Here is a 17,473-nt window from a genome sequence, read left to right as displayed (position 1 = left end):
TTAATATTAACAAAGTCCTATTGCTCCACTAAATTAGCTAACCTTTGGCCCCTGTAGTTATACGAACACCACACGGTATTTTTCACGATTGCCACACTGATAAAGATGTACTTGACTTACCAAAGTATACGAAAAAAACTACCAACATTTACAAGACACATTGAATGAAATGTGGAATGTTTAATATTTGGCAATTTGAATTAAACAGGTTTAACGTTGCAATATTTGGCTATCGATCACGAATTTGAACCACAATGCACTTAAGTTGTGGTGCCACATTAAAACACGGCACTATTAGATCATAAAGGACTGTCCCTTTTATACGATTTTATTAAAACACAATGTTTTGCAGTTACCCAGATTTAAATGTTGAGACACCATAAATATTCAACAAATTATGGATTCACTGATGTAAATGTTAAAGGCATTGTTTACATTGCGATATACAGCAGATGTTCCTGCAGACAACTGCAGATTTGGAGAAGAAAATCCTATTTTACCCGGCCAACTGCAAAGTTGACGACTAAGACCTTCACAGATTGAGCAACCCTTAACTTGCAAGTGCTTTAAGTGTTCAACTTCACATGTAAAAAAAAAAGTTGGTTTTACTTCTATCAACAATGCATTTGTTTACCCAGTGAAGCCTGACAATTCAAGAATAATATTTGGAATATTCTGTGTAGGATATTTGGCCATTTCTGTTTTAGTGTGTGGGAGGAAACCAGTGTCTGGGGAAAAACATTTCCTGGGATGTTTGAAAAGAGCATGTAAACTACACTGCCTTTTGTTGCCCACAACGTAGCCACACAAGTTGGTCTTGAGTTCCAAAGATTTATATTGGCCTCTTGTAACTTTTACCGATGCTTGACGTAGTTTCAAGCAAAACGTCGTGACCAGTTTCTAAATTTGTGTTGATAAGGATGAACAGAGCTGTGAGCAGAATTGGGACGTTTCATCCTTGCAGATGTAACAATTCCATTGTTTGCCTATGTCGGGTGTTGGAGGGTCTTAACGTCACAAATTTGGCCAAATCATTATGCAGCTTAACCCAAAACACTATCGATTATATTGGTTGAAAAAAACCTGCGTGTTGGATTTTTTACCACATGGCAACGAAGTCGCAGGCAGGTGTCAAGGCGTCGCAAAGGTTTGTGGAAACTTTATTTTAAGTACAGCACCACACAAAGTTTTCATGGTCTGCACCTCTTCAATTTATCTTAACACCAACTTCGAATCATAATGTAATAACAGCAATCATGACAATTCATGTCTGCATTCCTATGACACCTTTTTACTTACAAAAGGTTGAAGGGAGGCGAGCTCGTTAGCTATCATTGTGAAATTCAAACATCAGCTGCATGTAGTAACAAGCGATGTTTGTTACTCTTCCCAGCGCAAGATCTGACTATTACTAGCAACGTTGACACACAAGGCAGGAACTGATAACTAAAGTATAAACGGAGTGATTTGTTATTGACCAGCTCCACTAAAAGTGCCTTTCGAGCCTCCAAAGAACAACTTCATTGTAACAGAACATCTATTTACATATGCAGATGAGGTTTTGGATAAATGTTGCATTGTCCAATTACAATTAGCAACCACTAAGAATCAACGAGCACTTAAGATGTGATTAAAGGCCAAAGATCCCTTTTTTTTCGAATGGTATAAATTTTACCGTATGTCCCCCTTCTAAATCTTAAGGTCACCCAACTAACTTGTGATTTACCCGGGTTTCACCGGGCACACAGATCATACACACCGACATCTGCAATGGCTCACATTCAACTCGCCACTCCAACTAAGGCACTTGGCAATAATCCAGTTTGGTCTTATGAAGGGAGGGGGTTCTCCAACAATTGATCATTCAGATTGGTTAAACTTGAAAGCAAATCAACACTTTGTTAACTATTGCTATCGATTACTATTTACAAAGCATAAACAAAGACATTGCAGTCAAAATAATTTTTGGCACCAGTGGATGGCGCCAGGAGACTGTGGGGCAGTCTGCTTCAATTTACTTCCCACACACTGCTGGCAACTGGCCCTGCAAAGGAGAAGAGGTAGAACACGGTAAGAAGACATGGTTTTCTTTTAGTCAGCAAATCATTATTTCTGCGTGCCCCTTCCACATTGTCATCTTACTTGCAACAGGAGTACGTGGCCGTACACTCATTGATATGCTAATTCTCTCTGCCCCCTCCCTCTCTCCATCCCCGCCCCCCCCTCTCTATATTTAAGGGACCGTCACAGAAACGACCCCTCTCTTTGTGCCGATGTGTGTCCTCTTGCTGTGTGCCGTTGTGATGTCTGTCTGCTTGTATGTCTGTCTATAGTTTTCTAGTTAGATTTTTGTTGCTATTTCTTTTATACCTGATGATGATTGCTTGTGTTGCAATCGAAACGTCGTAATATGTTATTTTAATTTATTATTTTATTTTTAGACGTGACTTAACCGAAAAGAACCAAAGAATAATTCCTGCAGTCACGAAAGCTCCTAAATTAAGATTGGGGCACATTTTCCAATGAGTTTGCATCGACCCTCATCATGAGTTGCTACAACTGGCATAACGGAGTCGGCAAACTTAGATTTGGTTTTCTCAAACAACACTCCTCATGCCTCACCGTGGTCCACCGTTCCACGTTTCCCCAACCTTCATTCAAAATCAAACCAAGTCGTTACAAGCTGCGTGCGCTTGGGTAAGTGCTCAACAGCAGCACGATGGGCGAGGCAGAAATCGTGGACGCGATTTAAGAGCTCTCACATTTGACACGTGTACACGCAAGAATCTCTCAATTTTAAATCGGTGCTCTATCCATCGTCGTAAGGGGCGTTATAAACAACCATCAGGCATGTGTAGCGTGTAACAACTTAATTCATAATTTGAAATGAAACTGGTATATTCAGAAAGACAATCTGGTGGATAACGGAGTTTGAAGAACCCTGCTATTGAAAAAGAGCTAATTTGTTCAATGGGCCTCAGACAACATAAATTGACTTAAGGCATTGAAATGTCCATTAAGCCAAGTCCCTCGCTTCAGACATAGCCTCTTTTAATCGTGATTGGGAATAACCCCAGAAGAGACACTGAAGGGACTGCACCTCCAATATTCCCTGACGCCTCTCTTACCAAAACCGCACGACTCGACTGTGCTTCCTGTGCAGTTTCTTCACTGCACAGTAATATAAAAAACTATCCCTCAGAGCTGCGCAAGACTAAATTAATTTAATTAATGTAACAAGAGTTTTGTGTGCAGTCATTAATAACTGGGCTGACACTATGAAATATACGACACTTAATATGCCGACTTAATCATTAGGTAAAAAGCCAGTCCTTCAATACAAGAGCACATTGGTGATAGCTCAGGGAGCAACAAGCAATGATGTTTGCAAAATATTCCCTTAATGAGCAAAGGTTGCAATTTGAAATTGCACTACCAGAAAACAGAACCATTTTTATCCTTAAAGGTTCCAGACAGTACAACGTTTAGACCATTCAAGACAACCAGTAATAATCATGGATGCATATATAGATTCCAATCAACTACCAGCCACCAAGGAATTGACAAAAGCCCTGAGCAGTATTTCCTCCTCTGGATGCCTTCATGGTCTAGAACAGGGGTCCCCAACCCCCGGGCCGCGGACCGGTACCGGTCCGTGACCTGTTAGGAACCGGGCCGCACAGCAGCAGGAGGTGAGAGCGGTGAGTCCGCGCGTGGCCCGCCCCCATTGTTTTATTATTTACCACTTCCGTCCGCGCCTCTTTCCTGCACTGCGCACTTGTCTCGGTCACAGTTGTGGTAAGCCCACGAGCTGCTAACCCCTAGTAGCCACAATGAGTAACAAACAAACGTTGCTGGAGAGCTTCTTTGAAAAGGGGGAAAGACCCAATGATGACCCCCCCCCAACCCCGGTCCGTGACAAAATTGTCTTCCACAAAACCGGTCCCTGGTGCCAAAAAGGTTGGGAACCGCTGGTCTAGAACACCCTCCCATCAGCTACAAATGCCATCGAGTCCTTAACCATGTTCAAGTCCAGAATCCAGAATTTCCTTCTCTCCTTAAAAATTAAAATAAATGGTGCACGTATTTACATGCCTAATTGTTCCCCACATTACACATCCCACTATTTTGTAACACCATCTTGTAATGAGGTTTTCTTTTGGACGTTAGGAAATTCCCTGCTGTTCATCCTCGTGCACGCCGAGTCACCTTGTAAGCGCCGCACACAAGGGCAAGCAGGGCACTCTCAGCCTTATTCTGAAGCGTCTCCGTGTGCTCCTGCAACAAGAGCGACCGTGGCAGATTGCACCAAAATGTGACAAGACGTAACGACGTATTTCTGTCAGGAGAGAACGTGTGCGGCTGACAGTGTTAAGATGAAAATCTATATGTTTAAAAACCCCATTTCCATTGCGATATTTTAAACTGACATTTGTTTTCAAATGTTTTTGGGAGCATCTGCCATTCAATTTCACGGATATTTAAAGAGCTCTCTACACATTTTCTCTCTACACACTTACAGTGTTGTGAATTGAAGGTCATGCCATTTAGATCGGAGCTTTACACGTTGTATTGGAACCCCCAGTCGTTGTAGGCAGGCAGACAGACAGATGAGGCAGGTGTATAGGTCGGTAGCTGGGTGGGTGGATAGGTATGTAGATGGATATGCGTATAGGTTAGCTAGGCAAAATAAACAAGCAGGCTTCAAGTAAATCATGTAAAAGCCCCTTTTAGACAACTTGAAAAAGTATGATGCATTTTAATTTACAAAGCTGACAAGTGTGGCAGTGAGCACTGACCCCATTGAAGACGATCCAGGGCACGTATTGGTGTTCAGGGCGGAGGGCGTCTGTTCGTTGGGCGTTTTTGTGCATCAGTTTATTTCCCAGGGGGCCACTGGCACACTTATCTACCAACTGCCAGTTCTGCTTGGGAGCCAGCATGGCTGTACACTGGCAAGGATACACAAGCACACATTTGTTATAAAACACACACTACAATGAACATAAACAATCCAAGTCAACTGGTCTCCATACAGAAGAGTAATGTGGTACACATTCTGAAGCTAAACTATTTTTTTAATTAACCAGGTAAGGCCCACAGAGCTATTTCGCTCTTTTTCAGAAGAGACCTGGCCACAAATGATAGCTTAACGAAGTGGCTTATCACGTGGATATTTATAGCAGCCAAATACTCTAAATGCACGTCGATTCTAAATGTGGAGGGAGAAACCGGAGGACCCGTAGAAAAATCCATGCGACGACGGAAAGAGCGTGCAAACTTCAAATATACCAGCATCAGTTGGGATCGAACCCACAACCTTCTGCATACCAGGCGAGGTAGTTACCATCTCGTCACCAAGACACCCATCCACTGGTTGCCCTGAGGCGGTAATGGAAATTATATTCTCGCAGCGTGGGCCAGGCTATAAAACAACGTGGATTCAGGCGGAACAAGTGGCTAGGCCACCTCCCCACCCAGCTGGGATTTCAACCTTCTCATCGAGTCGAGTTCTGCTACAGTAGCACCCTGCAGGAAATGGGATACAATGGCCGAGTAAAACATTACGAATCTCATTTCATGTCGAACAAGTTTCTTAAGCTTGATATGTTTCTGGTTCCTTTGTCTAAGTAAATGATGAACAGCTGCACTACTGGAAGTCTTACATTCTTTAGTTCCCACTATCTATACTTTCATCTCCGTCTTGTGCAAGTTGGTTCATTTGTCAAGACGATTTTGCTGCAATTTCAGTGACACCATCTAGATGATGCCCTCAGATTACCTAGTTTCCTTTGGACATTTTAAAAAATTAGGTGTGCTTAACATTTCTCACTGCAGTAACTGTGACTTGTAAGGAGTGCTGCCTATAGTTATACCTAAAACGTGATGACTTGTGTTTTTTCTATGATTTATCCAAATCCACACACAGAAATAGCAATAGCCAGGAAGCTTCACAAAGCCAATTTGGATGAAGATGCATTCCTGGAGATATTTGGCCAATTTCTTGTTTAAGTGTTATACATGACAGGGTAAACCATAGCATCTCTAGAAAACCCACACATGTTTCAAACATCTTCACAAGTGGATCATGAACACATTTGTAATGCATCTATTTCTTGGTCACCTACCAGCTCCGGAGGATGGAATTGTCAAAACACATGATAAAATCCGAGCGATCCACCAAGCCCACTTAGAATCGATGGATTTTTTGCATGTACCACCACAACTCCATATGGTGATTTAAATGACGGTGCAATTGACTAGAAGCTTACCTGCTGGGCAGCTGTAATGGGATTAGCAGCAGACTCCATGCAATTGAAGATCGGAATATGATCATTGCTATTCGGCAAGAAGTAGATCAGACAAGCCTGCGTGTGTAGGGAGAGAGCAAGGTCAGCCACATCAAATACACCCCGAGACCATAGCCAAATTAGTACGAGTAATGTTGTTGGCCATCATTCGACCCCATCCATACAAACATAGCATCAATGAGATATCACCCCCAATTGATACAAGAGAAAAACTCAATCAGATCAAAATATAATTATGGCCACTCCTAAGGATGTTACCGAGACATAGCAATCACTTTTCTGCCAGGCCCTGCAACCGTTCCACATTTTATATCCAACCTCCCCAAGTCCCGTCTTACAGTCAGATTACAACAATCTGGCTTGAGGTCTTCCCCTCGTTCAGAGCTCACGGTGCACCTCCGATTAGCAGAGATTTGGCTACATACGGTGCAAAAGTTCAACATAAAACATACATAATATCCTTGATAAAGTTTTTTTGAGGTTAGATCGTGTAAATATAATGTGTCGTTAAACCCACCACCACCCGACACAGCCAATGAGTAGGGTTTGTCACAAACAAAACGTGCCAATTAGTTTCTACCTCCCAACATTTACAATGTTTACCCAGGAAAGCCTGAGTAAGGTTTTTTGTCATTCCTCTTGCCCTATGCACCCTGTACCGTTCCCTATTCTGCTGCAATGTGAACTGATGCCTACTTTATTGAGGGCGATATTGGCACAAATAAAGATATATTTTTTGATTGACAGTGGCAAATGTCTGTGCATATTTGCACTGTGCATGTTACACAAAGGCTTAGATGTGCACACGGGATAAAGCCAGTCCACCACTGTGCAAGTACCCTCTCTGCCATGATGCCAAGTTGCCCAATCACGAATAGTTAAGGGAAAACATGCGTGGAACTTCAGCTGGTATACAGATATAAAATCGAGTATCATCAAATTTTGCCGACAAATGAAGAGGTTTTTTACTGTACTCAAATCGATTGTGTGGACAGAGCAAGTGTTTAAACCGACGTCAAAGTCAGGCAGGTGGGCGATATCTGCCTCTACATTTGCAGCACTTACAAATTGGACTTTGCTGAATCTGACGTTAGATAGGCAGTGATATGAGCTTTAAAACGTAAAACAGAATACACTTAGTTCCATAAATGATTCTACTATAATGCAATGTTAATTTTACTTTAAAAAAATTTTTGTGGACAATAGAAAGTATTTATAATTTCAATGTTTCTGCAAATCTCATAACTATTTGATGATTTGAATTCCTCTGTATTTTACGTTTTATTTTCATGTATTATTGTTTTGACACGTTATGTCCATTTACCAAGGAACAAGAGCGACCCTATTGCAATCATGAATCGGTTTAAAATATGTGCACGTGTGCAAATACATGAACCAGCTTAAAATCACATTTTTTGGGCAATCTTAAAGTTGATCAAGGCATGTTAGTTGTAAAGATGACCACTTATTTAGTTAATAATGTACCAAGACAACGAGGTCACATGAATGTACTCGGCTGAAAAAGTGGACTGCGTATGCACTCACGCTCAGTTGTCAAGTATTACAAAATCATCTTGTGTCACGTGCACCCTCACGTGGGAGGTCATTTCAAAGATGAAAACAACAGCTTGTAAAAGCCATCGGCTGGGTTTAATGTTTCAACATTTACCGAGGCCTTCACTAATTAACATATACTGCATAGTCTAATGCTTACTCAAGTTTACGTACATTATTAGTGTCTTCGCGGTTTTGAAAACTCCCGGATGCAATAAAAACCCAGGCACATCTTTAAAAAATACAGAGTGCCTGGACAAAATCCATTCATACAACACTCAACCACCACGCTATGAAACCTATCGGCTGCAGGGCCTCTACATGTACCTCATTGCCAGTGGGTGGATGTCTCATGAAAACTATGGCTCCGATTCCCTGCATTACCCTCAAATAGAATGCCCTCTGAAAAGCTGAATTACAGGATTATCACTGCCAAATGCTCTAGAATGATGATGATGGACATACATGTTTATTTTACCAGGTAAGAGTGCTTTGAAATAAGATTTTTTTCAAGGGATATGTAAAGTACATCAAGAAATGCAAGCAGTAACACCAAATAAACATGGAAGCTCCACGATTTATTTATGTACATTTCAGACATTTTAATGATGTGAGTAAACGATCAGTATAATCATGAAGTGGGTTTCTTATTTATTTTACTAATTTATAAAGTGCAACAGACCACAAAGAAGTTTCATAGCACTCTACAGTATAACACAACTTTAAATAAAAATCACAAAAACACACGTAAGAAATATGTGTATTTATTTTCACGTTAAATATTTCTGCATGGGTATAGTATGTCTACGTGGGTATAGTATGTCAACCAACAAGATTGTAATTCAAATATAAATCTGTCCATTTTTCTCGATAAGGGAAATACAAATGAAATAACATGGCGTCAGATTTTCTCAGAGAAAATTAGTATTCCTTCGTTAATCGAGGTATACATTCCGGAGATTCTCATAAATAGCCAATTTCACGGATGATATTGGCCTACGAAAACCTAAATTTTTAATGAATTACCTTAAATACGTAAATAAGCTGTTAAATACGTTATCTCACCACATTCCCTTGCATCACTAGCTCTCGTCACTTTATCTCTCATAACTTTATCTCATGCAGTCGTGTAGAGTTGTAGATGTGATTCGCAAATAGCCAAAATCGTGGTTAGCAAGTTCGTGAATAATGAGGGAATACTGTATATATTCTATGGATCTTTCGGTAAAGCCACGTAGATATAAAAATAATAAAAAATATCACGGTTTCGATCGCAACACAAGCAATCGTCTTCAGCTTGTGTTGCGTTCGAAACGTCGTAATGTTTTTATATTTACGTGGCTTTACCGAAAGACACATAGAATATGTATTCCTGCAGTCACGAAAGCTTTAAGTCAAGATTTAACATGTCAAATCATTGACTTGTCAAATCATTGACATTAATAAGCCATATTTCCCAAAACTATAATTTCCTTTCAAATTTTCCCAAAATGTATTAAGATATTTTGTTATTGAGGTCATCTTACTTACTTCTTCATATCAAAACTCTGATTATGGACACCTAGATCTTAACTAGTTTTGCAACACATCCTCACCTGCAGCATGTTCCCCTTGCATTCATTCGGGCCGTGCTGGCAAGTGAAGTTCCACTGGTCTCCTGCCGACTGCTCCTATAAAACACAGGGTCAGCAGAACATGAAAATGCAACGATGCAGTGCTGTGTAGCATCAGCAGGTAGGTCTAAAGTCAACTGTTGTCATACTATGGAATGATTTCATCAGCAAAATGTATACGTTTGTGTCAAGGTTGGCGAGTGGGTCATTGGATGGCGATAGCAGCAGCCCGACGAATATCTCAAATGTTGCCAGCGAATGATTGAAGTAGGCAGTCGTGTACTTTGTGGTCCATGCTTTCAGATTGGTAATCGCAAGTCACATTCTATCTTAATATTCTGGGATAAATCGTTTATTGATTAATTATTCATTGATGTACATATTTTGTAGAGATTGACACGCAACACGTTCATGTAGAATTTCTACCATTGACTCAGGCCTGCTAATGGAAATGTTCATTATTTCTGATGTATTTCATGTCTTAATACATTTTACCAGTGTGCTAGAGGTTGAGTCTCTCAAAGAGTGCACTCCCAACATAATGTGCTTAAATACATCTGTAAATGACAGACGCTTATGCTGTGCAATAAGCGGGGCAGATTGTGCAGGAGTCTGTCAAGAGCTTGAGATCTGACAGGGCCTTAACATCTCTCCCTGGCCTTGCCCCACCTCATCTTGCCTCTCATCTCCTTCTATGCCCCTCTTATCTCTTCCTTTCCAATCTTCTGCTCTCTCTTTCTCTGCCCATCCTCCCTGTGCCCAATCCCATGTTTGGCCCTTCTCCCTCCTTGCACCCCTCCACTGTAATACACTTCCTCTGTACATTAAGCAGTCTCCATCCTTAACCTCATTCCATTCCTCTCTTAAAGCTTACCTCTTCTCTATTGCCCATTCTGTTCCTCTTCCCTCCCCTCCACTACTTCCAGTCTCTCCCCGACCCTTTTGTGATCCCTAAGTACCCTCTATCGAAGTTGATCATTCCCCAATCCTCACACACTCCTGTGATCTAAATCATTATTCTGTCACCGTTTAATAGTATGTCAAGCGCCTTCAGGTAAAAGGTGCTCTATAAATCTAAAAGATTTGCCACACACCTAAAAAAAAAACCTTAGTCATCCCTGATGTTACGTATGCATGTATCAACTTCGTTTGCACCGTATGTCAACAACCGTGCGAATCAGAGATGCGGAGTAAGGATAGCACCAACAACACGTACAAATTGAATAAATTTGTGGCCTTCTGCCGTCACGTGTGCTATGCTGGTACTGCCAGCCTGCCTTGGCACGAACAATCACTCACGAACGGCAGCACGCTCCGTACCCTGGCGTTGCCGTACGGCACCAATGTGATGTTCATGATGTCTCCCAGCAGCAGCCACGTGCCGTAGAGCTGGCCCCTGAAGAAATCCCGGCAGTCTGGGCACAGCGACTCCATGTAGACATCGAGGAGGACAGGAGCGGAGCCCGTGCACCTGGGCTGGGTCAGATATGGCAATGGCAAGGCATTAAATAAATTCCATGGCCAAGCTGCACGTTGCATTATGTTGAACTTCTTTCGCACAACACGTAGCCAACCATGCAAATCGGAGATGCTGGGGAAGGATAACAAAAGAGAAAAAACTCTTTTGAAGAAATGAGTTTCTAATCTATATTTAAAATTACATAGCTCCAGTGGTTTCCTAATATCGGAAGGAAAGGCGTTACAGACAGCCGCAGGCGCATCTCAAAGCACGCGATGCATCTCAGGCATGTTAAAAAATTAACTCATCCCCAACCCAAAAATAGTTTGATGAATTGATAAGATTTGGTGGCAGTATTAAATGAAAAAAAAATCGCGCTTTTTAACCATGTTATCATTGTACTTCATTTTATTATCCACGCAAGCATTCAAATCTCAAGAGAAACAAAACAATGGACAAGGATTTTTCGATTTAAAGCTTTCGTTGCTGCAGGGATTCATCTTCTTGGTTCTTTCGGTAAAGTCACGTAGAATGGAAATAATAAAATAATTAACAAAAAACATAATAAAATAAGAACAGGTCTGACAGACCTGTTCTTCACCTGAGGACGGCTGCTTGCGTTGTGGCCGAAACGTCGTGAGAATTATTTTATTATGTTTTATTTTTATTATTTTATTATTTCCATTCTACGTGACTTTACCGAAAGAACCAAGAAATGGACAAGGATGTCACCACAATCAATAACCAGCGTTGTAATGGACAGGGCAATCAAATACGAGGGGCAAAATATAAACGCGAACAGGATGAGATACCTGCATCAACAGAAATCACTATGAAGAAATAGTAACATATAGATTATACATAATTCTATAAAACCGTTAATATAATATTAGACATTAAAGAACACAACGCAAAAGTGGGTAAACATGTACTGTAATAAGCTACGGGAGCACACAAAAAGCTACGGAAATCACTGGCAAACACACAAACAGGACCTCTTAGCCAACAAGTTGGATCAGTTAATTCAACAGATAGCATCATACAACTAGTCTTCGTCTTCTTTCGCATGGCTGATATAGCTGCAGAGAAACAACTACAATCTCACAGTCAGGTCAAGTGAGGAGTCGCGGAGTGTATCATCATCGCTGTGAGGTCTCCTTCGTATTCGTGGATCGGGCATTGCGTCTGTTCTGGATGACCACAGAGTCGCACACGACTACTGGGGGAGTTTAAAACGTTCCACCTGTGTGCATCGTCCAGGTATCCCAAAACTACTGCCGTGGTTTGTTCAGTGGATGCGGCTTATAGTGGAACATGAGCTTCGTGGCAGATACAAAAAAACTGGGATATTCTTGCGTTCGCTCTTTCGCAACAAGGCGGTGTTTGTTTCACAAGGGGTTGTGAAAGAAATGCGAATACTACCAATGATGAGGATGTTCCAAATGTCACAAATAGAGAACTATTTTCATTCGCAGTAGTAGTAGTAACCAAAGGAAACGCTCCCAGACCACAGATCTAATCAAACCTGTGAATGATGAGCAAACCCCGATGATGATAGTATAATAGGCTGGAAAAAACAGCCGTTTCAAACAAGACATACAGATGCGTACAAGTCACACATTTGTTTGCGTCTCATTGTCCGGTCTGCACTACAATTGTCAAGATGTTGTCTCGCTATTTACACATTTAGCCGACGGTGGCGATGGAGTCCCGGGGTCTGTAGGCCGAAGCCTCGGCCTCGCCTGCTCTCGCTACCGCCTCGAGATGCATCTGCGACGGCAACTTCATCGAGCGAAACCAGCCTCGAGTAAACCAACAATTCGCAATTACGAACCTCGCTCCATTACTCCCACGTCAATCTCGTAAGCGATAGATTAAACACAAGAAAACACCGTCAATATCCCACAAAAAAACAACATTCACAGTAACAAAGCTCGATAATTTCACACCGGGCCACCAACTCGCAGCTTCTCAGCCGGCACCGCAGCACCAAACCCGGCCACGACTTCCAGGCAAGACCGAGGCTTCTCAAGGCGACAGCAGCCGGCACCTTCCTCGACATTCATCACCAGCAGTTATCTTCGCCACAGGGTGGTCCACAAAAGTTTTGTTTACCTCGCACGAGTCCTTGGAGGCTTCGCACATGCGTCGCGGAGTGGCGTCGCAAGAGTTGAACTCGTTGCTGAGCTTGGAGCAGAAGGCGAGCTGGGCCAGGGTGGCCAAGGCGACCAGGCCGAGAGGACCCATGGCTGTGGTTGTTGTTGTTGAAGTTATTGTGGTTGTTGTTGTTGAAGCAACTTTGTGTTGCCGGTTGAAACAACCTGCGGTGTCGACACGACTCTGTGCCGAACTAAACTCGTGTTGTTAAAACAATTGTGTTAAGTCGGTGCGCGCGGTGTTGAATTAATTCCTCGTCGATGTCAACTTTTGTGGACGGAGTTGAAGCGACTTTTTGGTGGGTCGCATGCGTTTTGTTAAAGCAACGTTTCGTTGTTCAATCAACGTCGCGTTCGAGATTATAGTGCTTTGTTGATTAAATTAAGCGGCCTTTTTGTTGAAAGCAACTTCGTGTTGCCGAGACAAACGGTTCCTTCGTCGGAGCAAGTACTTACAACAACTTCTCAATGGTAAAGCAACTATTGACAGAGACGCAACTCCTCGATGAGGCAACTCTCTGCACGCGTATTGCTGAAATGCCTTGCTTGCTAGCTGCTGCTGCTGCTGTTCGCCTAACGCCCACTTACTTGCAAGGGATACAATATTGCCCAGCGGGGCAAAGATAAACCAATTGCGTGCGACTGAATGCAATTCATTGATTAAAAACGACGCATCAGATGTTGAGGAAGCCCAATTATTGGGTGGGTGCCAGTGCTGGAAACTCCCTCACCCACACACCCAAAGACAAAGATCCCCCGTATAGCTTTAACACTGTTGGGGCAAGTGCTGTTAGCGAGCACCGATGAAGTCTCCCCAGTGGCGATGTTTTTACGCACCGAACCAGGTACTCATTTGAGGCTGAGTCGACCTAGGGGAGGCCCGGGACCGGTTCAGATAATCGTCACTGATGTTGGCCGTGAGCGAGAATCTAACGCGGGTCGCCAGGTTTGTAGCGCAGCGCGCTAACCGCTACAACAACAACAACAACCGCCATTCGCCACTAAGTGGCGGTGACGTCACCACGACGCTTGTGCCAGGCCAAGTGCACCTTGAGGCCACGTGAAGTGTCGAACGCCCGCTGGCAGGTCACGGGGCAGACCCAGGTGCCACAGGTCGACTGACCGAGATGACCGAGATGACTGGCTGATGCACCACCTTTGCCCCTTACTGTACCAACTTGCTGTGCTATAGCCACCCGGCGCTCCGCTCGTTGTTGTGAGCGTCGCTCCTCCGCCCTCTGTTGTTGTTGGAGGGCGACTGCCTCCAACTGCCCAGTAGCGTCCTTCACGAGCCTCCTCCACAGAGGCCGATCTTGACACCGCTGGTACCAGTCATCGGCAAGTCCACTCAGCTCCACGTCCTCCTGTACCACATCACTCCATCTCTTCTCTAGCCCGTGCTGCGCCCGTTTAGCCCCCTCGATCCGGCCGAACAAAAGCTGTTTAGGCATACGGTGGCTGGGCATGCGGGCTACATGACCCAGCCAACGCAGCCTTGCCTACCGGAGGAGCTCACCGATGGGACTTTGCCCAGATCTTTCAAGGATTTGTGAGCTCCTCACACAATCCAGCCTGGTTAAACCCAAGATGGATTGTAGGCAGGCCAGCCTAAATGTTTCCAACCGGCGAAGATGCTCCATTAGGGGGGTCCACGTTTCGCAAGTGTAGAGAAGGGAGGGAATGACCGTGGCCGAGAAGACCTGAAGCTTCGTGCGGAGCGACAGACCAGGTAGCTTCCACACAGCGTTACGCAACCGATGAAAAGATATTGCCGCTCGACTGATTCGGAGTGAGACCTCTGCTGTTAAACTGGAGCCGGTCATAAGCACACTGCCCAGGTATGGGAAACTCTCCACTCTCTCCACAACTTCCCCATCACCGATTGGGAGTTGTGGGGGTGGAGTGTCCGATGGTACAAAATACCCAGGCAGGTGCTTAGTTTTGGTGGGGCTGATGGTAAGGCCCCATCTCTTAGTGGCACGCTCCAGTCTCAGCAGCAGCGTCTCCAACTCTTCTGAATGAGCAGCTATTACCAAATCATCGGCATACATAACGTGGTTGACCAATAGGGAGCCATCCCTTGATCGCACCCGGGCGTCGATCAGCCTCCCATTATATCTGTACCAAATGGAAATTCCCCCGGTACAGCTATTGAAGGCTTCACGAACTACGCAGTCGAAATAGACGTTAAATAATGTGGGAGCCAGAGGACATCCCTGTCGCACCCAAGGTGTACAGGGAAAGGCTCCGACTCCCGGCCACGTACACTACCTCTCCCACACACACACACAGCCACTCACCCACTCACCCACCTACCCGCTCACCTGCCCGCTCACCTACCCGCTCACTCACCCGCCCACTCACACACCCGCTCACTCACTCACCCGCCCACTCACTCACATATCCACTCACCCACCCACTCACCTACCCACTCACTCACTCACCCGCCCACTCACTCACCCATCCACTCACACACCCACTCACTCACTCACCCACCCACTCACTCACCCACTCATTCACCTACCCACTCACCCGCCCACTCACTCACCCATCCACTCACACACTCTCTAACCCTCTCACTCACCTGCCCACTCACCTACCCACTCACTCACCTACCCACTCACTCACCCATCCACTCACACACCCTCTCACACTCTCACTCACCTACCCACTCCCTCACCCACCCACCCACTCACCCACTCACCCACTCACTCACCCGCCCACTCACTCACCCACTCACTCACCCGCCCACTCACTCACCCATCCACTCGCACACCCTCTCACTCACCTGCCCACTCACCCACCCACTTACTCACTCACCCACTCGTCCACTCACTCACTCACCCACCCAGTCGATCAAAGTATCTCCCATGTCCTGTTTAATAAGAGCAAACAAAACATGAACTACGCTGCGCCGGGCAGTTGTACATATAAAGATTAGGCGGTGAATAACTGAATACAGTGAAATATATTTTAAGTCACGCTTAAAACGCAATGGAAAACAATTAAAGTATGAAGTATGTATTTTGTAAAACGTCAGATTTGTTGAAAACGGGTGGGGGATATACGTCGTGGCAAGAGGCCATTGAATTGGAGGCGAGAATTCGGTCGGAATAATACGAATCTTTATTTAGACTACAGCAGGAATTTGATGAGCTATGAAGATCTTTGTCACATATGTCCAGTAGGGGCGAGTCAGAAAATTCCAACAAAAATACAAACACCGATAAACCTGCAAAGTATAGGAAAGGTAAGCAAGTCACTCAAATAAATACGTATATAATTGAGTTTGGACGATCCTTCCAAGAACACTTACACTGGCTGAGGCTGGTTTTCTCACATATCAAGGAAGCACATCTGAAACTCAAGCCTTCTTAATGCCTTCTCGCACAGCCTCCCGTTAGATACCTGGGGCACATAGTCAGCGCAACGGGGGTGGCGTCTGATCCCGAGAAGACACGGTGTGTTAGAGAATGGCCAACCCCCGCATCCGTGCCAGATGTTAGAAGATTGATCGGCTTTATTTCCTATTACCGTAGATTCGTACAGGATTTTGCGGCCTCTGTGAAACCCCTACACACACTCAGAGCTAAGGGGCAGAAGTTCCAATGGGATACGGAAGAGAATATAGCTTTTATCTGTGGACGCTCTGGGTATACCACCATTGGCATACCCAGATTTTTCATTGCCTTTCACGCTGGACACGGATGCAAGCGATGTGGGGTTTGGGACTATACCATCTCAGGTGCTGTCTGGCAGAGGTGGTAATAGCCTATGGCAGCCGGGTATTGTCATCGGCTGAACAATGATACTGTGTTGCATTACATTACATTTCGAAATTCTGCTAGGTTATTTAATTCAATGTGTCTCTCTCCCTGTCTCCTAATTTTTCAAGCTTTTGCACCGTGCCACTCACCGTGCCACTCATTGACATGCTAATTTATCTAACCCCTCCCTCTCTCTCCGCCCCCGCCCCCTCTCTCTATTTAAGGCCTCGACACAGAGGCGTGGTTTCTCTGTGTGCCTATGTATGTGTCTCTATGTATCTCTGTGATATCTGTCTGCTTATATGTCTGCCTATATGCCTCTGGTTGTGTGTTTTATCTCTCTCTCAAATTTAGCATTCTCAGGAAGAACGTAATCAACCAGGTAGGGTGTTGACTGTTATGTTATCCGACTCTCTGTTGTATTACATTACATTTCTAAGTATACTAGATTTGTGTTTCTATTTCATTTATACATGATGATGATTGCTTGTGTTGCAATCGAAACGTCGTATGCTAGTATTTAATTTATTATTTTCTTTTTATACGTGACTTTACCGAAAGAACCAAAGAGTAATGCTACTGTGTAACTAGGAGAGAACTCCTGGCCATTGCG

General features: G+C 44.0%; 1 protein-coding gene across 2 annotated transcripts; it reads right to left on the bottom strand.

Annotated features, from left to right (window-relative positions):
• Nucleotides 1–165: 165 nt before the first annotated feature.
• Nucleotides 166–13,918, bottom strand: LOC144724430 (gamma-interferon-inducible lysosomal thiol reductase-like). 2 transcript variants are annotated; one of them, XM_078603545.1, is made up of 7 exons: nt 13,053–13,918; nt 10,799–10,954; nt 9,461–9,535; nt 6,273–6,368; nt 4,800–4,952; nt 4,210–4,278; nt 166–2,044 (listed from the first exon to the last, which is right to left on the bottom strand). In XM_078603545.1, exons 1-7 carry the CDS (start codon nt 13,182–13,184, stop codon nt 2,015–2,017), a joined length of 711 nt encoding a protein of 236 aa, XP_078459671.1. In that variant the 5' UTR covers nt 13,185–13,918; the 3' UTR covers nt 166–2,014. The 2 variants fall into 2 exon arrangements, with proteins under 2 accessions (XP_078459671.1, XP_078459672.1); XM_078603546.1 differs by lacking the exon at nt 13,053–13,918 and adding an exon at nt 12,043–12,235.
• Nucleotides 13,919–17,473: the final 3,555 nt, after the last annotated feature.

The sequence above is a fragment of the Lampetra planeri genome, chromosome 20 (assembly GCF_965212315.1).
Source record: "Lampetra planeri chromosome 20, kcLamPlan1.2.h2, whole genome shotgun sequence".
In the NCBI taxonomy this organism is placed as follows: domain Eukaryota; kingdom Metazoa; phylum Chordata; class Hyperoartia; order Petromyzontiformes; family Petromyzontidae; genus Lampetra; species Lampetra planeri.
This window is presented reverse-complemented; position numbering and strand designations above follow the sequence as displayed.

Bases quoted from the DNA above. Each gene is read 5' to 3' on its own strand.
- LOC144724430 (XM_078603545.1), bottom strand. From the start codon at position 13,184: ATGGGTCCTCTCGGCCTGGTCGCCTTGGCCACCCTGGCCCAGCTCGCC. The intron at 10,955-13,052 runs GTAAACAAAACT...TATCTGACCCAG, and splicing joins CCTCCAAGGACTCGTGCGAG to CCCAGGTGCACGGGCTCCGC. The intron at 2,045-4,209 runs GTGACTCGGCGT...TCTCCTTTGCAG, and splicing joins TTGTGTGCGGCGCTTACAAG to GGCCAGTTGCCAGCAGTGTG.